The 23,186-nt window shown below is 36.2% G+C and overlaps 1 protein-coding gene across 2 annotated transcripts in view; it reads right to left on the reverse strand.

Moving 5' to 3' along the window:
- Positions 1 to 154: 154 nt before the first annotated feature.
- SNX6 (sorting nexin 6) overlaps positions 155 to 23,186 on the reverse strand; it is a 29,159-nt gene continuing 6,127 nt past the window's right edge. For both annotated transcript variants that reach the window (XM_030240125.2, XM_030240124.2), the window contains exons 4-14: positions 21,593 to 21,703; positions 19,914 to 20,035; positions 17,845 to 17,968; positions 16,565 to 16,660; positions 15,249 to 15,354; positions 12,767 to 12,842; positions 11,435 to 11,474; positions 10,226 to 10,312; positions 9,162 to 9,321; positions 8,035 to 8,120; positions 155 to 1,469 (exon numbers count right to left, since the gene is read on the reverse strand). In XM_030240125.2, the coding sequence (XP_030095985.1) occupies positions 1,416 to 1,469; positions 8,035 to 8,120; positions 9,162 to 9,321; positions 10,226 to 10,312; positions 11,435 to 11,474; positions 12,767 to 12,842; positions 15,249 to 15,354; positions 16,565 to 16,660; positions 17,845 to 17,968; positions 19,914 to 20,035; positions 21,593 to 21,703 (1,062 nt within the window). In that variant the 3' untranslated portion in view covers positions 155 to 1,415. The remainder of the gene's footprint in view (positions 1,470 to 8,034; positions 8,121 to 9,161; positions 9,322 to 10,225; positions 10,313 to 11,434; positions 11,475 to 12,766; positions 12,843 to 15,248; positions 15,355 to 16,564; positions 16,661 to 17,844; positions 17,969 to 19,913; positions 20,036 to 21,592; positions 21,704 to 23,186) is intronic.

The following is a 23,186-nucleotide window of genomic DNA, read 5'->3' on the forward strand; positions in this document are numbered from 1 at the left end:
TATACAACACTGTGCAATTTACCCTATCTGAGAAAAAAAAAACGAACCGCACGCCTCTGTGTGGCGGTACAGGGCATCTGTCATCAGACACTGACTTACACTGATCTGCATTTCCAACCACACCATTCACCCAAACTTCGCTGCTCCACTGAAGGCCTGCAAACAGCATATATTGCTTATAAATCAGCAATCCCACTGTGAAGAGCAGTTCATCAAGTAAAGCCTCATTTTATGACATCTTTAAATTACACAACATAGCAGCACCTCTTTTTCAAAAGAGTCATAGTTCAAGGAAGGGAGGCCAATCAATACAACTAACAATACTGGATTCATAGCTCTAACTCTTTAAGTCCAATGAGCAGAATGAGATCCTCTTAACACACTCCTCTTTAGGGGATACCTTTTTTCTTGAAGCAAAACATTTTATCTATATGACAATGGGGCAGTATTACTTTTCACTGATATTTTATGCACCTTCTAAACTCTCTTCTGTTACTTTATTTCCCCTTTCTCAGAAGAAACCCAGGAAGTTCTCTCAAATGTATTTCTGCCAAAGAAATTGCAGAGTCAGCCGCCAAGCTCAAAACAATTTAAGTACACTGGATAGGAAAGTCACAGACAAACAGATAAAACCTGAGAATGCAAGTGAAAAGTACTGGGTGAGTAGTGTCAGACCAATCCAATACTTAATCAATGGTTTTTACACAATGAATAGAGAAAAAAACAAATTAATCTAATTTACTAGAAAATACTAAGCTTATAGATGATTCAGTGTCTGCGTCATTTTAGAAAAATCACCGATTTCATGGTTTATTTTACAATAATTGGATTAGTCTACAAGTTAAGGCAAACATACTAATGCATCTGCTTTTCTTTTTAAATCATAGTTATAAAGGTTACACAAAGTTCTCCAAAATTTCTAAGAAATGTTCACAATTGAAAAAAAGATAAGTTTCTTGATATAAGTACATGGAAAAAAAACTAAGACAGTGTATACAATGCCATTATAGTAACAATATTCAAATATCTAATGGTAATATTTAGGCCATCTGAACAATGTGCTTCAAATGGTGATCTTCAGAAATTACTTACAAAGGTAAATAAGATTGCAGCTGTATCATAGTATTCATAACATGAACATTATTATATTGGCTATTTTCACAAAACCCGAGCATTTGGTTTCTGAACAATGAAAGCGTATAATGATTAAATAAACATGAATATGTATGTATAACAAGTATGCTGTTCATATAGTCTGGAGCTACTTTCACATGTTTAATTCTTTTGAAAGAAGAAGCTTGCTTATGTGCACTTTGTCAAATGTTTTCTCCAGGGAATTGTAAATGCCTATTTAAAGTCATGAAAACAAAATCCAGAGGAGGGCAGCCCTTGTTAGTGGGAGGACGGAACGTAGCTTATGTGTCACCATTTAACACTGCCAGGCAGCTCTGCAGAAGCTGTAAGTTACCCTGTAAAAATAAAGAAAAATATCACCACATTTGTCTTCTTTCTTTTACACTTGTGACAGAACAATGTTTTTTAAATAGCAATGAGACAACTAAAGAAGAATAGACAGGTTTTAAACTCGTGGAAAAATATGTTTAACTTTTCTATTAAAAGTTTTTTTGAATGTAAGAATAGTGTCATGGAAATAAAGAGAGCCAATCTGAGATTCAAAAATAAGCACTTAATACCCTTTAATGGTACTTCCCAGAGATCTAGTCTGGCCACAAAAACTATTCACTGCAGAGCACTCTCTCAGCAAAGAAATTCACAGTTGAAAAGTTTAAAATATTTTATATAGCAGGGCCATTGCTCTGTCTCTAGAATGAGATCCCCGAAGTATAAGTATTCATGTGTTACTGAATACTGTGAATACTCTATTCATCAGCAAATATTAAACAATTCATAGCACTCAGGATCTCCTCACTTATAGCAGCCATTCGAGCTGACAGCTTTGTTCAAGGAGGAGGCCATGTTAGAAAGACAGCAGACTGATTTACATGCTTAGCCAGGTGATTTAGCCATCAAATTGAGTTTAGCCATTACAGCTGGAGCTACAGAAGTGATTAGCAGAACATGAACCCAACTCTAAGCCAAGCTCTGGTTGCCTTTCCAAACACAGTTTCTAGTCTTATTTAAAGCATTCTGGCTCTACCATAAAAATATACAGACTGGTTTTCAGGTATCTGAATGAATTTACAGAAGTGATACTGTTGTGAATTAAGCAATGTGATTGATAAGCCAGAATTTACTGTGCAGGAAAAAAACACCACTAAAACAACTCAGTATTCATATGTTCATTCATGTATGCTTACATCACTTTAACTACTAGCTATTCACTATGAAATAGCTGTACTACATTTGTTCCCAAATCTGAAATCTCTACATAAGAAAAAAATGTCAGGCTGTCGACAGTGTTAAGAGTAATTCCTATCGGGTTTAGATAAAATGCAGGAACAAAGCAGTCTGAATGCCCAGTTATGAACATGGAAAAATTGCTAACTTCTAAAAAAATGTTTGGATCAAAAAAGACATGTATAAAAAATTCAGACACACAAAAGCATGTAAGTATCTGTGATTTCCATGCCTTTCATAAACAGTGCACAGAAGTCCTTAAGAATTTGTAAATACTACTTCAGTGAAAAGCGCTCCAATAACTTGTGATATATAAACAGGACATTCATCCCTCAGCCCCAAAAGCTAAAATCATAATTCTATGCCTCCTTCAGGTTCTTATAATCCAGATTAAGCAATTAACTGATTTAAAGGCTTGAAAGCAGATTCCCAGTTATGCCTACTAAATCCTTCTCAGTCTTATCAAGAAGGCAGCAATATCAGTTACAGCTTCAACAGCTTTTTTGTCTCTTTATGTCTATAGTGGCAGAGGACAGTCACAAGCTATTTTTCAGAAGGCTTGTAATTTGGCGACATGAATAAATTCTATATAAGCAAGATACATGAAGACTTGGTGGCCCATCTTTGTGGTGTACAGGATTCATAAATGTAAGGTCTCTGCTACTGAAAAGCTGATTCATGACTGTAATGATCTAATGAACTGAAAGGAATACTTCAGTCTGAAGTCTTTGGTCTTCAAATGGAATTCAATCTGAAGTACGCTTATGGACTGCACACATTACCTGTAACTAAAGTGTGACAATAATCTTTGGCCATCTTATTACAGAAGCATGAAGTATATTTGTAATTTACAGACCATATTGTAGCACCCTAAAAAAAAATAAAGTTACCAGAACATCTGTGCTGGTTTTGCCTGGGGTAGAATTCATTTTCTTCTCAGCGGCTAATATGGGGATATATTTTGGATTTGTGCTGAAATTTATGTTGATAACATAGAGATGACATAATCATTCCCAAGCAGCTCTGACTCTGCCTTTCCTGCTTCTTGTACTGGCATGCTGGAGAAGTGGCTGGGGGTGCACAGGAGATGGGAGGGGACACAGTTAGGACAGCTGACCCCAAGTGCCCAAAGGGATATTCCAGACCATATGACATCATGTTCAGTATATCAGGTGGGGGAAATAAGAAGGAAGAGGGTGTCATTCAGACTGTTGTCTTCTCAAGTCACTGTCACACATTATGGGGCCCTGCTCTCCTGGAGATGGATGAACATCTGCCTGCCCATGGGAAGCAGTGAATGAAGTCCTTGCTTAGCTTTGCTTGTGTGCATGGCTTTTGCTTTCCCTGCTAAACTGTCTTAAACTCAACTCACCAGTTTTCTCACTTCTCTGAGTTTTAGTTGCCAGCTGAGGTTAAACCATCACAGCATCCTTTACACTTCAGTCATTTCCAGATTAAGCCAGCCAGTCTACTCAAATTTTCCAAATAGGCACATAATTCATTTTCATTAGATCAAATTTACAAAGTTCACAAAAACCACCTTACTTAATTTATAATAAAACAAGGACAATAGAAACTGTGAGCCATTACTCCTTGTGGCTGCAATATCTGACATACTTGACTTACATCACCACAGCTTGAGAAAGTCCAATACGTTCATATTCAGAAAAGTGTTTCTTGCCAGCTCACACTCCTAAGCTGTAGATATTAAAATTACTGGCAGAACCACAGTGAAGAAAAATCCTTTTCAGGAAAGAAAAGGATGACAAAACATTTCAGCAAATCCCTTAGCACTGCATTTTGCTTACTTCCTTCTATCAGTTCCAAACAGACATCTGTTGCTAGTACACAAGAAAATCTTTTTCCAAAAAACCCAGAGAGGCAAGAGTGCGTATGTTAGTATTTGTGGAAATTACATGTTTCTGTTTATTAAGGTGAAGGAAGTCGCTGAGTTACAATTCAATGTCAAAAGACTCCCAAATGTACAGCCAAGGCTATGAATACTACATTATTACAACTGTAGCAGTTTCACCAGCTATCAAACCTCCCTTCCTGAACATGAAGTCCAACACAGGAATACCACAAAATCCAACCATTTAAAATACTGAACAGTACACCAAAAGCAGCTTTTGCACCAAAATGGCCAAACACTTACTCAGGTCTTACATTAGGTACAGCTGCATTAAGTCATGAAGAAACACAGAACTAGCAAAACAGAATCTTATCACTACCTAGGGGGATAATCAGCCAGAATGGCCACATTAAAAGAAACATCAGTGTTTAGAGTAGGTCACTGACCAATGATAATCTAAAGCTTCAGTTTGGCAGCTATTCTAAATAAATCTAGGGTACATGCTGCTGCTAAGAAGGCAGCTCTCTTTTATTACCAGATCCTCCCAGACAAAACTGTGTGTTTTGATACATGTTGCAAAAACAGGACAAAGTAAAGCTTAGGAAAACCCAGAGCAACTTTCAGCGCCTTCTTACTATGTAGCTGCACACATAATTGTGCCAACGTAAGGGAAAGGAAGAATCACGCATCATCATCCTTCCTGGCAGAGGTCTGCCCTTTCATCAATTTAAAGCAAACTCAACCCACAGTCTGATTTTTAGCTTTTTCAAAAGTCTTGAGTTGTAATTCAAAAGGATAAGAGGATATTAACAATACTTCCAAGAAGTATGTTACAGGGAAGTAGTATGAACAAAACTGGACAGAGAGGGTTTACTTAGAATTTGTATGTACAGTGTCCCTGATTTACTGAGTTTATTTCCCTATGGCCCTCAAGTCTTCTAGAGCTACAGGCAGGTATAGCTCACAAAATGCAAGCTGTGCCTCAAAACCTTCTCTCAATTCTTTGGTCGCTCTGACTTCCATGCAGCAACCTCTGTATTTTAGGATTTGTGTTTTTCATCCCACACAGAGCAAGTAACTTTAAACTGCAAGTCAAGAAGCAGCCTTCATTGTGTCTGAATTCCTCCAAAAGAGCCTCTCAGGTGAGTTCAGCACCCACTGCTACATCATATTTCAGCTCTATGTTTTTTGTGTGAGGCAGCTCCAAGTCCAGAAGACACACGGCTAGACTGATTCAGAAACAGATGCACCTGCATGGCATCTAGTCTAGAGGCACTCACTACTGTAAAAGAAAACCCATGACAGAAGACTTCTGGCAAAAGGCTGCAGCAGTGGGTATCCATTGTCCCCAGACCTCTTCCCCTCTTAGCATTTTTGCTGGAAGCCAACACGTACACTTGGGTAATAGGTCATGTTGCAGAGTTTGTCAGTGCTGTGCTCCACACTCGACTGACCATGCAATTGCCATTTTGTTGCTACTAAAACTTCACATGCCTGCCTCCAGCAAGTGCAAAAGCACAGAGACAGAGACTGCCAGCATCAGGCAAAGAGTATTTTGCCAAAAATCCAAAAGCAGGTGGCTTTTGATCTGACGCAATTAATTGACTGCCTACATGAAAAACACAGCTTTCTCTTATGCTTCCACTAGTCTTCAGGAGGAATTAGGTGTCTAGAAACAGCCCAGCTTAGCCCAGTCAAAACCAGGACTACCTAGTCCTTGAAATGGAAGCATTGTTCATGATTTGCATTTCAGTCATATTCCTCTAGCACTGCTCTTCCCACATCAGGGCACAATACTACATCAAAAAAAAAAAACCCCAAAAAAACCAAAAAAAAAAAAAAAAAAAAAAAAAAAAAAAAAACACAAAAACCCAACAAATGAGTCTTTTAGTATCATATTTTTCCTTTTATGGAACTAACCTAGAAAGTGTCAACCAAACCATTTCATCCTTCAATACTCTGTATAGACTAAAAAAAACCTATCCATAAGACTCTCTTCAAATACCTTGGTTACTGCATTAATAAGAACATTCCCCATTATAAAATGTTGAAAAATACAACCTACTGTACTAGTAAATTTTGTAATAATCAAACCCAGAATTCACAGAAAGAAAAAGACAGCAACCAAACTGATCCATCTGTAGCTTAGCTTGTTTCTAAATATAAAACAGTGGCATTGAAAAAGAGATTTTTCAAACCTAGTGAGAAATGAAACATCTTTCATTCAACAGGTTATAGTATTTGTTGATGTTTCAAGATTTATCATTCTTAGTCAAACTGACATTTATTATTGTAAAGCTTTAAAGATTCAAAAGTTTCTGGTGAATGTTGTGCTCCATGATGAAGTAGGTGAAAAAAATCAGCAAAAAAAATTCATCTTCAAAAGGAGAACTACAATTCAAAGCTTCTATTACAGCTTCATGGACTCCTTGTTATTAAATTTACTAAGACAAGGTAAGTCACAGACAGACGATTCAAAGAAATTAGTGTTAAACACAAACTGTGGCAACAAACTAAAGCTAAAAATCTTCAAGCACTTCCAGGTACTGAGGACACAGGAAACATAAATCAAGTTGAAAGCTACAGAATTTAAGCATCTTCCCCCTGCATTCCGCAGTTATTAGCTGTCAAAATTAAAGAGAATATTATTCCAACATTGTGACTTGCAGAGTTAAAAGAAGTGATTCTTTAATAGAAGACAGAGACATTGTCTAAGCATGCCACTTCAAGGCATGTGGAGCAAGAGTCAGTTACAAGAGATGATGAAGAGTCAATGATTGAAACAGGACAGAAGCATTCCCTTACTAAAGCACAATATGGCAAATCAATAAAAGCTGTTCAAGTAAGATTGATTGGACTATTTAAAGTAAGGACTGTTCATCAGAAAAGAGAGTCATGTGTTCCATACATTACTGATTGCTTTACCAGCAATACATAAATATCTCATTAAGCTGAACTTACACCTACAAAGATCTTTAAAATAAAAGTCCCAAACAACCCTTATTACTGCACACGGGTTTTACAAGCAAAGGGTTTAGCAGAAGGAAGAATGACACCAACACTACTGAAAAGAAAATAAAGCAGCAATACATCTCTCAACAAGTCCTTTCAACAGATATATTCTGAGTGAATTCACAGCTTCCTAACCAATGCAGTTTCAGATTTGAAGAGAAATCCTAAAGAACTGATTTTTAAAAGAAAGCTGCCTCCAGGTATAAGATGGTTCAAATAAGAGACTGTTGTAGTCATCCGTAAAATCAAATACATTGTGAAATTTAAGGACAGTACAGGCCTCCTAAAGTTCTTTACCCACAAAAATGTATTTTCCTGAAAAGGCTATCTGCAACATGCCTCTTTTGTTATTGGTTTAGAGTTTAAAGGCAAAAAGGTTCAAAATGCATACTCGTCATACCAGACAGGCCATTGTGATCTCATGCTTAATATCCTATACATCAAGTCCCAAAAACTGGCTAACAGGAGAAACCACTTCCTATCTCACAGTGAAATGGAGAGATGAAGTTTTAAAAATAGGTAAGTTTTCAAATTCTGCAGATGTAAATATCAAACTGCCAAATAAACATAAAACTGAATGCAAAATTGTCTTCCAGGATACGAGTTTTCCAAAGGCACCTCAAGCATACCAATTTCTCAGATTACTTCACCTATACTTCATTTTCTCTTTATTAGAGAAATTTAATCTTTCTGGACAATTCACCTTCCTGAATGTGAAGTGTGTATCATACAACAACTGTAGCCATTTTGGCTAATCAAGCATATAATACTAAAAATCACTTGAAATATAGGCCAAAAAGGATCACAGTTACCTTAGCATGCTTTAATTCCAGTTCCGCTAGTTCCACCAGATTTTTTCTGAATGCTGCAACTCTTCTTGTCTTAAAGTCTATCAGTTCTATAGAAAATAAAAATGGACTCATTAACAGCATCCCTGCTAGTGACCTCAGCTATTAACAGACATTCCTTCAGGATGGAAGAGGTACAGGGTGAGAGAAGGAAAAAAGAAAAATCTCAGGTTTAATCTCAGCACAGTCTGGGCTCAAAAATACTGCAACTCAGTTGGAAGAAAGCAAACCATCTCTGCAGTTCCTCATCTCTAGGTAACCTTTTGTGGACACTGAGCTCTTTTGAAAAAAGACTGCCAAGTGGATGCTTTTAACATTTATTTCTCTTATTCCATCTGCACTCTTCTTTCAAGGCTGATACTTGAAAGTCTTCAGGGAATATACTAAGCTAAAACTAAGGTGAACAACAGTATGCCTTCTGCATATACCATTGTAGCTAAGAGGATCACTCGTTCTCCATTGTCTCGTTTACAGGAATCATTAACCAGATTTACAGGCTCAAACAACTCTCCAATGATAAAAACAGGAGAGCATGGTGTTTAAACCTTGAACAGATCTGCCACAAATGATGACTCAGATACCTACTAACTCACTAAAGTTTAACCTAAAAAAGACAGTAAGTTTCCAGAAGAAAAGTAACATGTAAATAAGGTTCCTTTTCTCTATTAACTCTGTAATTCAGTGAAATCTCATTTCATTATTTCTCCCTTCTCTAATGTAGTATCACATCTGTGACAGACTGGTGCCTTCATAGGAGAAAGCATAAAACCAAAAGGGGAATTTTAACAACACTAAAACATTTGTTTGCTATTACTGCTAACAGTTATCATTTCATATCCTAGCTTATGTATGTGGAAAAAGAAAGCTTAACAAGTAATTTGCACCTAGACTTTACCTATCCGAGCTATAAGAAGCTAAAGAAAAATATAATTTGAACATTCTAAAATAAATAAATAATAATTAAAAGATAATATTCCTGCTTAGGAAACAGTACAAAAATCTATTCTTATTAATTACATTAATTCTCATTAATAACATACTAAAATGTTAATTTTCAAGTAGTAACATAGGATCAAGGACCATCCAAATACCTTGTTTTGCTGATTCAGAAATTTTCTCAAATTTCTGACAGCATATTTGCTGAGTAGTTTCAGCTTGCAGCACATCTTTATTTTTTGCTCTTGCTTTATCCAATGCCTTATTAGCATTTTCATAATCCACTAGTGACCTAGATCTTCTATATAGGAGATCCTATTAAAAAAACAAAGGTTGTATGGAGTTTATAAGACTCTACCCAAGGATTTTATTATATTCCAAGTAATTTTAAAAAATCAAATTAATTTTAGTCCTTGTTGCTGTAGTTCAGTTCTTAGTAAATTATTTGCATTCACTTTACTTCATCCTCCAAGTCACAGGAATGTCCATACTAGATCAGATCCACAACATAATACTGCTTAGTCTCCATCTTGTCTGACAGAGGCTAGCAACAGATGGCTTAGATCAAACTCCAAAAAGCCAAAGAAGGCAAACCATGGGAAATTTCACAGCTTCTTAGATTAGAAACAAACTACTTTAGATTATGTATCCGAAATACACACAGAGCCCAAGAAGCAATAGTAACATTTTTTGTGCAACAGTTTGTGATAATCTAACTACAGACATTTACTGTCAAATGTTTGCTCATTCTGTGATGTTATTTAACTATCTCACATCAAACAACAGTAAGAATGAAATTTTCTGTAAGCACAGAATATCAAATTCAGCCCATGTGTTTTTGTATCAGCACTAGTAGATTATATGGAATATCCAATTTTAATATTTTAAAAAAGCAGAATTGCTTGCAATTACAAAGAGCAAACACACTGCAAACACGAGAACAGCCCTTCTATGTTTCTCGTTACTGTATGATTTGACCTTGACAAGTGGCTTACTCGGTTCCACACAGTCAGTCCCACATCAGCAACTACTTTGTTACTCCTTATATTCAACAGAAACAGGTTTTACAGCTAAGGGAAAAACTGCAGGCTAGAGGAGGCAGCATTTTAACCTATCTATATTGTGAGCTGATGAGCCTGTAAAGATCACTTTCTCTCTCTTTTTTTTTTTTTTTTTGTTAAAAAAACCCAATTTCACTGAACAAAAGCAATAGATTCACCTTAGCAGCTTGAGATTCCCTAAGGTAATATTTCAGAAGATCAGAAAGCTTAAGATCTTCATCAGCAGATACTCGAGCCTCTATTTTCTGGAAAAACAAAACAAAACACCACCATGAAACAAAAAAAAACAGAAAGCAAAAGGGTCAACTTAAAAACAACCAGACTGGGTATTCATCTGTATGATACAAATTAAATGTACAATATGCACTACACAACAGATGGTCTTTTTCAAAAACTAAGATCAGGCATTAATGACAGGATACTTAAATGTGCAAAATGAGAAGCCGCATTAGGATTTTGTATTAAAATGTAAGGAATAAGCTACTCTGTGAACAGTAATTGACAACTGGCTTTCTACATTAAAAACTGTTTTTTTTCCCAATAGCAATTATATTTATCATATCCTAGAAAAAAAGTAAAGAAACAAACTTATATTAAGAGTTGCACAAGCAGTTTATGTTGTTGAAATCAAAGGATAACAAATTTTTAAGGCACCTTTGCAGACTAATTGTGTAACTGCATGCACTAAATGGTCTAAAAAACAATAAACTAATTTGCTTGTATTTGAAACAGATTAGAAATAGAGTCTGAAAGTGCATTTTTAAAACCCTAATTTTAAAAAGATAATTTCTGAAATGCAACCTTTTAAGTCAAAGCAAGTAATTCTGTCAATTTTCTTCAAAATATGTGTTTATGCAGATACAATTGACAGTTTAGGAAATGAACACATTTTTCATTTGGAAGTTTTCCTGATACATGGCATACATCTTCTCTCTACCAAGACAAACAAGTAAGGCAAAAGAGAAGATACACGAAAAACTGGTTACAAGCATAAGCAATATTAGTTTTGAGTCAAATAATTGCAGAAACAGATCTTGGTTCCAGAAAAAAAGCAGCTTGACCACCATTTTTTTTTGATTAAGGATTCAATGTCTTCATTTCTTTTATCCATAACAAGTTCTGTGATTCCCAGTAACAAGTATGGAAGACCTCAATGCATTTTAGAGGAGCAGAAGGGTGTTACAGCAGACTGCCAGAAATGTTTAGTAGACTGAGGAGTCCAAAGGTTCAGTTTACAAAACCCGACTGAAATCTTACACTTTCTCATTCCATACTACACATTGCTTAAATGCTCCATCTAGAAGCACCCATATTAATCCACACATTAATGCCTTGCTGACACATAATGTCCGTTTCATAGTACATACCCTTGTTTTGTCAAATAACTCTGACACCTTCAGAAAAAACCTGTGCAAAGGAAACAGCTCATATTACAACATTGTTTTGAACAGTCTAATTACTTTCTAGAACTCACACTATGGTCTGTGTCTGGCAATAAAGATTGCAAAGGCATTGCTTACAGTTATAATTCACAGAACTCAAAGAACATACTAGTTTCAAACTTCAAACATGTGGGAACTGTGCAGTGTAAGAAAGGCAAGAGACAAACAAAGCATAACAGATGAATATTTTTAAGTAAAGAATAATTGCTCAGCTCCTCAAGGATTCTTTATGCTTCTGTGAATTAAATCCTTAACACCACCACCATAGTCAATGGTCTTACACTATAATCAAGCGTCCTTTACACAAATTTGAATGTACTTTTCCTCACCCAGTAAACAGGACATATGTCCTACTTGGAATTCAGGGATGCTGAGCAACAGTGTGGCAATATCTCCACTGCAGGAGACAACACAGGGCTTCAGTCCTAGAGCAGACTGAATTACAGTCAAATGATACTATTTTGACCAAAGACAGATGTGATTTCTGATGCACCCTAACGGGCTACAACAAATATCAATACTACAACAAATATCAATACTATCATCAAAGTATCTGGTATATAAGCTATCACCATATCTGGAAGTATATCACTGTAATTCAGGTATATTACAAAGTTAACTTTCACGTCCTACCTATCATCACACTGACACCAACATCACACTAACTGTGTGTGTATGTTGACAAGCAATGACTTCTTTAAGCTAGAAACTAAGTTTTATTGTCAGATATACCAGACTTCATCTTCAAGCAAATCACTGAAAGATTAAAGGACAAACATCTGTACATAGAAACACCTTTCTAAAGTTCTGGAGATCCCTGAAGATTACTTTGTTTTCCTAAGGGCAGCAAACTTGCCAGAACAGCAGGATTATTCTTCAAGATGCTGCTACACTCAAAAAAAAATCCATATACTCAGACTGAGACCTGTGCTTGCTGCATATATCAAAGCATTTGGAACATTTTTTTTTTAATGGTGAAAGAATTGTGGGTTTTTTTCCTTATTTCATGAGGACTTTTCCATTTCAGCTGTGCAATTTCTATAGACTTTAGAAATTAGCATTTTTAACAGACGAATATTACAACAAAACTGTTAAATGCAGCCTGCTAAAGCAATGAAATACTAGAGGGGAAAATGTTTTAATGTCATACAGCTGTAATAAATTCTGGTTTTCTCCTAACAAGAGCTACCCATCTTAGCAGGCCATCATTAAGACTGCTGCAGCAAATTACCCCATAGGTTATTAACAATATCTTACTTGCATATATCTGTGGAGTCCTGTGTTCCTAATGCATATAATGAAGAACCAATTCTATTATAGTCATCCGCCACATCTAGAAAAACAAACAAGCACTTGTTTTACTACCTCATTCCTCTTCTTTCTGAAAATTTTGAAATTCCTGTCTTCAAAAATTTTTCTAAAAGGACATGCGTTAACACGGAAGTAGAAATAAAATTGCAATCTCATCACTTAATAGGAAAGATAACTTCATACAATAAAAACAGTGGTTTCACCAAATTGTGCAGTCTGTAATTTATCTAGGAGTATTTCATGCAATTCATTAACCTGCTAGGTGAATTAATTTTATTTTGGTGGAAGATGTACAAACTTAATGATTAAAGTCTGAATTTAAATTTTATTTTAAAAGTATTTGGAAAAAAAATACAGTTTAAGAATAACAAAGCCTGTGTGCTTGAGAGCAGTTAATTGACTACAAACTACAAAAAATACAGCACTATATGCACAACACATCTTCTAGTACATCCCTGTTTTTAGAAAACACCTCTTCAACAAGCAGTCACAGGTTAAAGTATTATTAATGTTAAAGCACTTTAAACAATAAATTAGAAGGAACATTTGTAAGAAAGCTGCATAATTTCACTAGTGAGGTATTGCTATATAATTTAAAAACCATAAAAAACAAATCTTTGCACACAGAGCTATTTTAAAAAGCTTTAAGTATTTTAACTAAATTGATGATGAAAACTAACAGATCCAAGCAATGAACAGGAAAATACATTTGTTTGTTATTTCTGAAGTTTATATGCCTTTAAGCAGAATTATTTTTTCCTAATAACACAACCTTAATAGATTGAGTAGGTCAGCTTCCACATAAGTCATTACTCCACACATTATCCATGCAGCTCATTACAGTGAAGAATGGTATTAGGAAGCAATTAATTTCCCCTTCTATTCCTCAAATTCCAACATAAAAATTGATTTTCTGCTGGAAATAGCAAGTTGGTGTCTTCGCAAGACCTGTAGCTCTCTGTTGATCATGTTATCCATAAACTACAGATTGCCCATTTCCAAAACAGGTTTCCCATGTCATTGCTCTACTCCTCTAGCCAGAATTTCAAAAGGTGCCATTTATCCCAATTCACAGTTTGGCAGAAGTTGTCAGTAAACATTGTATGTGATTTGAGCCTGGAAACCAACAAAGCTTTGTCATGAGTTTGATCAATCCTTTCCCATCAGATCCTCTACAACCTAATTTCAAAGGATTTGCCCATTTCTACAGCCAATGTTAAAGCCTTTCTCACTCTGTAAATAAATCTTGGCACTTCATTATCAGGAATGAAGTTCAGTTCTCATTTTAAGAAAGCAACCAAAACCACCAGAAACCACTTCAGGTGGGAACTGAATACAGACACGGGGCCCTTAGCTCACTGAGCCATAACTGACTCTTTCCATTTTCTAGCATAGATACTAAAACTACAAAAGAGTCAGCGTTCATGCAACAGCAAGAGAAGCATCTGAAGAACTCAGTCAATTCTTGGTTTAACATCTCATCCAATAAACATTTTAGACCTCTAATCAATAGAGATTCATGAAAGGTTTGTGACCTGGCTTTGTATGAACTATACTACTGTAGACAGCAAAGACAGTATCTGTGAATCAGACCCAGACTTTAAGGAATAGACAGAATCTGGAAGATCAATTTTGATTTATCTAGGCAGGAAAACTTAAAATCAAGGGCAACACAGACCAATTTCTTCTGAGCTTCTCAAAACACAGTAACCCTAAATCAAACACAGTAGTCCTAACCCAAAGATTTTTCATTTTCTCAAATAAATGAACTGCATTGAGAAGACTATCTAGAGCTTTCAGAAATCACAATGGCTAGCACTCAGCTCACGAAGACAAATCAACAGGCAAGCGGTAAACCTTGTCTAAGTAAGAAAAGGGATCCTGCCAACCAGACTGCTCAATGTACATACTGCTGTCTCCACTCTAAATGGCTAGAAAAATGGAAACCAGGTCTAGAACCAATGGCCCAAACAGGAGTTTGCTACAAGCAAAGGTAATTTTGTTAGCAAGGTAATGCAATGTCCACTTTGCAAGAGATTGCCCTCGATGGAATCAACCACATCCAATCCAGAACAACTGCACTAGGAGTAAAATCACCTGTCCTGCCATATTACCCACCTCTACACCTAAATGACTAAGTCAGACTTAAAAAAAATATTAATACTTAAAGTGTATTTCTTTTCAGCAGACAGCACTGAGAATAAACGTATCCTCAGTGTTGCACCAGGCTCTTCTTACTCCATCTAGTCTACTGCAGCAAGGCCTAAACTTGGAAAGTCAGACTGAACTTCTTTAGACTCAGAAGGCACACACTTGGAGAAATGAATTCACTTTTCACATGCAAAAAGTAAACTAAAAATTACTTTTCCTCACTAACAACTTCTGTACACTTTAACCAGTACTATTTTCACCCTGAAAAAAACCTCACTTTTATGTGATCTTGTCATTTTATCAGATTTGGCAGAGGCATCTTTGACTCGGTTGTGATACTCTACAAGGAATGTTCTCTCATGTTCAAAGAAGTCATCCACATCCTACAAAAAAAGGGAACAATTAAAAAAACAGGATTTCACACACTCTCCACAGAGCAATTGCAGAGTAAAGTTGCACATTTCACTGCTGCTGTGACAGGAAATGCATTTCGTTTTATTCTCTAAACCACCATTGATATGAACTGATTTCTTCTCCACCTATATTATGACCTTAAGTTTTATTAAGAATTAATAAGAATTAAGAATTTGCAACAAATATCCTAAAGGTTATAAAACTAAACATGAAGGAATAGCAAAGGATCACCAAGGGTGACAGAAAAATAGAATACAGGTAATCCACTTAGAAAAAGGGGAGAAGGGATGAGACTAACACCACAGAGGCTGTGGTCTCAAGATGATTTGAACTCCTAGCTCAGAACACTGATCCTATTGACAGACTTCTTTCAATTTGGTAAACAAAGGTAAATGTTAATATTGTCTGTATTACAATTTGAGATAACTTGTTTACATTTTTTTTAAAAACCCTCTAAAATAACACAGATACTCAAAACCATGGAATAGCCTCCAACGTGGGTGTTGAACAATATTACAAAACTGGAAGTTATTTGGACTTCATATTTTTCTCCAAGTCTTAATTAATCCATGGTTATATCCACTTTCCAGCAGTTTCAAAAAAAAAAAACAAAAACTTAAACTTAGAAATTTTTAACACTTGCAAAAATTGCTACCAAATGGAAGGTCACCACTAGAAAAAGATTAAAAATCATCCTCCACAGAATTTTTGGAAAAGCAAAAATTAAATTGAATTTTCATTACTTTTTTTTTTTTTCCTCAGTTACATTCTTACAGCTAGGAGATGGGAAAAATCATAACCTCTACTGCTGCTCCTTGAAAGAGCAAACAGATTCTAAAAAACTGGGAAAATTCACTCCATTAGTAACTTCTGAACAGAAGCAGTTCTCAGACCTAGTTCTCCTTTCCACTATATAAAATGGCAGGCCTGAACAAAAAAACCCCAACAAGATTATCAATTATCTATGTATAAAAAAAGGTGCTTAATTTCATAGAGTCCTGAAAGGCCACAAGAAAGCTCTCAGTTAATTTGTATCCAGGCCACAAGTTCTCACCATGGTCTGCCACTAATTCTTAAATTATATATCACTATAAAAATGCATTTTTGTACCTATGTAAAAATCTGCTTCATTAAAAAACGTGACAAATGTTAATCCATGCTATGTGAAGCAGTAATCACCTTTACTCCTGAAACAATGACACCATCTGCTGATTTAACCATATTTTTGAAGAAGTCTTCAAGTTTCTCTTTCTTATTTTTCCCACGAACACTCAACTGAAAAACAAATTAATTTATTATGTTAATTAATTTTCTGGAGGTAATACAAGCTTAAAAAAAATTAAATAGAACTACATACTCCTACTAACTATTCTTAAAACTCCTGTTCTCTGTTTATTCTTATATTCTGCACTAATGGGGACAGGGCACCTTGCATACAGAATGAAGACTACCTCATTTACCAGATTGTTTGTCACCTAAAATACCATTCTAGGGGGAAAAAAGAAAAAAAAGGGAAAAAAAAAAAAAAAAAAGAAGATATCAGCACCATTCTAGCACCAACAGATACCCCAACACAGTGTTTATCATGCACAGTACAGCTGAGTTGATGTAACAACAGTTGAGTTAATACAACTATGTTTCACTCTCTGGTGAATGGCAGATCCTTGACTTCCAGAGGATCACACTGGTTTAAGCCTCTTCACACTCTTCCTGTCCATCTAACCAGTCCCAGTTTAAGTGAACTGAGTGCCTGAACTTGTAAGCATTTCCACATCAACAGAGGAACCTCTGTAACACATTTTGAATTAAGTATGTACGCAGTTGAGCCAGTCTGCACAGTAATGTCTTCCACTCAATGTTGATTACTGCAATTTTAAAAAGTAACTGAAATAGTTATGAATCCAAAAGTACTCTCCATTATCTCAAATCAGTATGTTACATGTGGATAGCCACACTAGTTCAATATTCAGAAAAAAAATTAACCACGTTTTCACTCACATCATTAACATTATCAGAACATTTCATCAGAAATTCTCTCTAGTTTTGTTAGCCACAGATTTTAAACCAAAGTTCCAAATCCTAAAAAACTAGTGTTCCATTTTGTTGCATCATTCTCCCCCGCAGCAAATAAAAATCATTCAAAGAGTGGAAAAGTAAACTGTCAAGTGAAATCACCACCAAAAGCTCATCTTTTAATCCAAAATATACTAGATTTCCAATAACATTTTTGATGATGAGATTAAAGCATATAGTGCATTTGGTTACTTGGTTACCCCGGTGGCAGAAAATGAACTCCTACCAACTAAACAAATTTCTAACTTTTAAGACACAAGTATGTCTGGCATGAAGGAATTGATGTAATTTGCTCCAGGAGGTAATTCCCTCTTAATCAGTTTTCCATCCTACCACAAAAGCACATCTTGATTTCTCTTGCCAGCAATTCAGTTCTCAATACTCACATCTTGGTTATATTCCAAGAATACATGGAAATTTAAGTCCTTTCTCAAAATAGGATGTGCTGCCACGCGACACAAAAACACTTCATGCATTGCAACTGTCTTCTTGAATATTGCCAAATATTCACTAAAAACAAGAAATAAGACAGACATAAGAATTTCATATGAAGCAATTAAGTTTGAGATAAACCTAGTGAGCAGCTTTAAGAGATCCTCAGTAAGGGTACAAAATTACAAGCCGATATATTGGAGTTTATCACTCCAATGTTTGATATAGACATAAATAAATACTGCAAAGTTTATACTAGGGAGAAATTTGAAGCCCAAATACATTACAGAGAGACTTTTAATGAAGAGTCAACAAATACACTCTAATTTTTATGGTTAGCTAACAGACACTGGTTTGCTGAAAGTGTAACCTCATTTCATTGTCCTTTCCCCAGCACCCCAAAATTCAAGAAACTAAGGTACAGACTACAGTCCTTCTGCACTGTGTATTGATGTGCAAATTCCTTCCTCCCCATCTCCATCCCCTTGCCCATTTGCACCCTCCTTACTTATTTATATGTTTATGTAGTTTTTGTTAGCTGTTTATACAGTCTTTTATTTCAAGTTAAAGCACCTAGCCTTTTTGAGCCAAAGCTTACATTGATGTCTTGCTTCATAGTGGATCTAAAAGTGAAATCAAGAGCTGCATTTGGTAGGTACAACAAAAATCCACATTTAACCATAACAATCACATATTTGCCCAGTTCAGCCAACTCAACTTCAAAGCAATCACTCACTTGCAATTTAATTAAGAGGAAGGCACTCTTATCAATACAAGTTTGCTAGAATTCATTGTGCTTTGCAAATTCAGTGAGTAAGATGCAACTCATCTAAAAATGAGGAAAGGGCTCTTTTTCCCATTCTGAGGTCAAACAGTGAAATTATAGTCAGTGCTTTTCCTTCCACTATGTGCAAGGAGGTAAGATTTACATACCAGCAAACCAGCAGGGCCAGTGTTGGGAGATGTTTGATCTCAGTGAGAGTAGTAGTCATTCAGTGAAGACAAAAAAGGAGGATGCAGAGGATGGAGGTGGCAGTAGAAGAAACCCAAAGTTTTCTGTGTTATCCAACCCCTAACCAGACCACAAGAGAATCATGATCAGGGCCGCTGGAAAACCAGATTCTTTAAAATCTATAGTGTTCTGCTAATTTCCAGTTTTCTGCATATGAAGTGTATATCTACTCTGCTATAAATTATGTTGTACATATCACTAATACAGAGCTTTTTAAGACATTTGCTCACAGCAGCTGAAGTTCGGAGAGAAAGCAGCAGTTGTAAGAGTTCTATGTACTTTTCTTGCCAATTCAGAGCTCTTGATAGAAGCAGTCTAGAAGCAGCGTAAATATACACTTGAAAACTGAAACCAATGACAGGAAAAAGATCAAAGAAGTGAATGCATGATAAAGAAAATGGACGAAGCAAGGAGAAACTTCACTGTGTAACTCAATATGGAACAAGAAGCTTCAGAGCAGTTATTTCAATATAAATTAAATTCATAGTAAGGGAAAATAGTATTTTCAGGAAGTATATTCTCCTTGTGCAAAAATTAAAAAAGAAAAAAGAGTGTCAAAAAAGGAATTTTCTAGTAATCTTCATATTTCTTGGGAAACAGAAGGTTGGCATCTATGGTTACAGTACCAACCATGTGCACAACTCCCTACTCTCAATCACTGAGTGTATTACCCTGAAGTCTAATTGCAGTTATCAAATGTGGAATACCAGAACTAAAAAGATGTTCTGTGAAGAACAGGATCTAAGTACTTTCTTTCTTATGAAAGAACGCTCAAGAACAGGCTAATTCATTTCCTATTTCAGGAGATCTTCCATGAAATTATTTCTACAATTTTCCTAATGGCACTGATCATGATCACTAAGATTAACCTTGGTTATATAATAATTGGATTCTCAAGTCTTGTGTTTCACAGAGAACCATTACAGTGAGATCAGAAACATGGGACAGCAAACAGCATTAAAAGTTTTGGAATATAAATAAATTAATAAAGTAGTAATCAAGTCTACATACGCTTCCAGTTCTTGTTTCATCTTGGTGAATTCTTCTTTAGTCATTGATCCTTCCCCTTCTCCAAGTTTCTGCAGTTTCTCCCTGGAGGCATCAAAGTCAGGCCTGGGTGGTGCTGGTGGAATCTGGAATTTAATCCAATTTTTTTTTTAAGTTCTCATTTTCTCAGAGAAACAACACCCATTCACAGTACAGGAACCGTAGACTGCCTGCAGCTTTTTAATACATGTTTCTATCTTTCATCATTCATTACAGCATTTCTGGATAAAGTCTCTTATTCATGAGTTATTCGTGCTGCATTACTACACCAATTTCAGTCAAGTGTCCTTGAAGATTACTAAAGTATTAACTAATGGCTTCAGTTTAATTACAACAGAAGCCAAATAATACTTCATTTCCCATGACAATGACTTAAAACTTGAAAAAATTATTTTTAATTAGTTTTGGTTTAGCTTATTTGGTAAGGATTACTTCTTGTTTAAAGAAAGAAGAAAAAAGAATTCCACAATTGTTTTCACACCATCCATTTCTAACTCCCCAAAACTTTAAACCAAGAAAACCATTCCCTATTGTTTGGAGGCAATACCACTTTCTTGCAGCACTGTTGACATCAGACATGTGTTGAAGTAACAAAGCCCCCAGTAAACAAGGCTCTAGGTTAATTTTGTAATACAGTATATTAACACTGAAAGAGAAACACCAGAGTCAAACTAAACCTAAATTGGTGCCAGGAAAGGAACACAAAACCAAATATGTTTAAATTTTAATTTACTAATATTGGCCCATTACATTAACATATTACCAAAAAAAAAAAAAAAAAAAAAAGGAAAATCCACATCTAGACAGTACAGCATCTGAAACTAGTTATTACCACACTGAAGGTCTAACCACTTCAAATAGCTTTTCTGACTAAGAAAAGACTAGCTCAAGAATGGTATGACCATCACAGATTATACTCATGATAAATTACCCACTAATCAATTAGAAATATCTGTTTACCCTCTGAATCAGCAAACTCCCCCCAAACACAAAACAAATACCAAACCAAACTTTCATACCAAGATGACAAATATTCCTATTTGCAACTAATGTATGAAAAGCAGCACCATTTTTAAGATGCAGTATCATACGGTGCTTGTTTTGGGACCTCTGTTCCTGGAATGCCTGAAATTAACTTCAAACTGTAAGTTATTATATATTGAGGTTCCCTGTAGTTCTACATGGTATTTAAATTGGTTTTTCCTTCCTCTTATTTATGGAAAAATGATTCTGACCTTTATAATGAGAACTCAAAAAGTCTACCATTCCAGCTAAAACAAAGGCAACATGAAACTTGTATCTCAGTTAAACATTAGCTTGCAGAAACAATACCACCAAGTTGTACAGTTCAACCCTCTCCCACACTTTTAACACAGTGGCATAAAAATACACTTGGAGACAAATTAAACTACACACTTGGGAGTAAAGGGCAAGAAAGTATGACTGCTACTGTAGCTTTCTTCCAAGCTTGCTTCAACCATTAATTTTGTGGAATTGCATAAAAGGAAGTATTAGAGAAGCTTATCTGATTTTATAAGGAATGAACACCTGCTGTTTCCACTGCATTTAAAAGCAGTCTCAAGTAGTTTTGATCCAGCCCACAGAAAATGGCACATATAAACCAAAAGAATACCAGTACTTACAATATAGCCAGCATAGTCCTCGTTCTCAACAAAAGAGTCATGAAGCCAAATAAACTCTTCGTGTTGCCGGACAACAGAAAATTCATTTTGTTTGAAATTTGGTAAGGAACTCTAAAAGGGTAAAAGGAGGTAGAATTATGGGGGGAAAGGAGATATGGAGGAAGAAAAGCTCAACAAAAAAAGAGGTTTTTCATTACTACATGAGAAAAAACCTTGTGGGAACAACAAAAATGTCCCCAAAAGATCATTCCACAGTAATGACCCTCATCTTAATTAGCGCAGCAATCAACTGGCATGGGTTGCCATAACAGGATGTGGAGTGTCTGCTCTCATCGACATGTCTAATATCTTTATCAATTTAATCCTGGAGTTCTATTTAGTATCTTTATTGATGATCTGGATGAGGGGACCAAGTGTCCCTTAGTCAGTTTGTAGATGACACCAAGTTGGGTGGAGGTGTTGATCTGCTGGAGAGCAGGAAGGATCTGCAGAGAGATCTGGACCAGCTGGACCCATGGGCTGAGGCCAGCTGTAGGAGGTTCAACAAGGTGAGGAGCCAGGTCTGCACTTGGGTCACAACCCCAGACAGTGCAACAGGCTGGGGGCAGAGCAGCTGGAAAGCTGCCCTGTGGAAAAGAACCTGGTCAACCGTGGCTGGACATGATCCAGCATGTGCCCAGGTGGCCAAGAAGGCCAATGGCATCCTGACTTGTATCAGAAATAACATGGCCAGCAGGACCAAGAAAGTGACTATTCCTCTGTGCAGGACACTGGTGAGGCCACACCTCGAGTGCTGTGGTCAGTTCTGGGCCCCTCCTGACTGGAAAGACACCGAGGGGCTGGAGCATGTCCAGAGAAGGGCAGCAGAGCTGGTGGTGGCTCTGGAGCACAAATCTGATGAGGAGTGGCTGAGGGAGCTGGAGGTGTTTTGGCCTTATCACCTTATCACTCTCTACAAGTATCTGATATGAAGCTACAGCCAGGTGGGGGGTGGTCTCCTCTCTCAAGTAATAGGTGAGATGACATAATAGGTGAGATGACAAGAGGAAATGGCCTCAAGTTGCATCAGGAGAGGTTTAGATTGGATACTAAAAAAATTTCTTCACCAAAAGGGCTGTCAAGTTTTAGAAGGGGCTGCCCAGGGAAATGGCTGAGCAACCATTCCTGGAGGTACTTAAAAAACATGTAGGTGTGGCACTTAGGGACATGGTTTAATGGTGGACTCAGCAGTGCTGGATTAATGGTTAAATTCAACCTTAGAGGTCTTTTCCCACCTAAGTGATTCTATGATTCTGTAATCAAAACCCAAATGGACAAATACTGAGCAATGTGCTCTTGTGCACTCTAATTTAATGGTGAGAGTGAGGGAGGCGATAGGATAAATGATGTCCAGATATTTTATTCAACTTCAATTATTCTGTCACTCTGCAATCAATAAACATTCAAATCTAAAAAAAAGCCATAAACAACAGTAATTAAAAATGATCCCTGAATATAATACAATTACAAAATATGCTTTTAGAACCTGAAAGTATAATAAGAGCTAAACAAATTTAATAACTATACTGAAGTATATTCGTGTATATTAAAGATT

The sequence above is a fragment of the Serinus canaria genome, chromosome 5, assembly GCF_022539315.1.
Source record: "Serinus canaria isolate serCan28SL12 chromosome 5, serCan2020, whole genome shotgun sequence".
Classification (NCBI taxonomy): Eukaryota; Metazoa; Chordata; class Aves; order Passeriformes; family Fringillidae; genus Serinus; species Serinus canaria.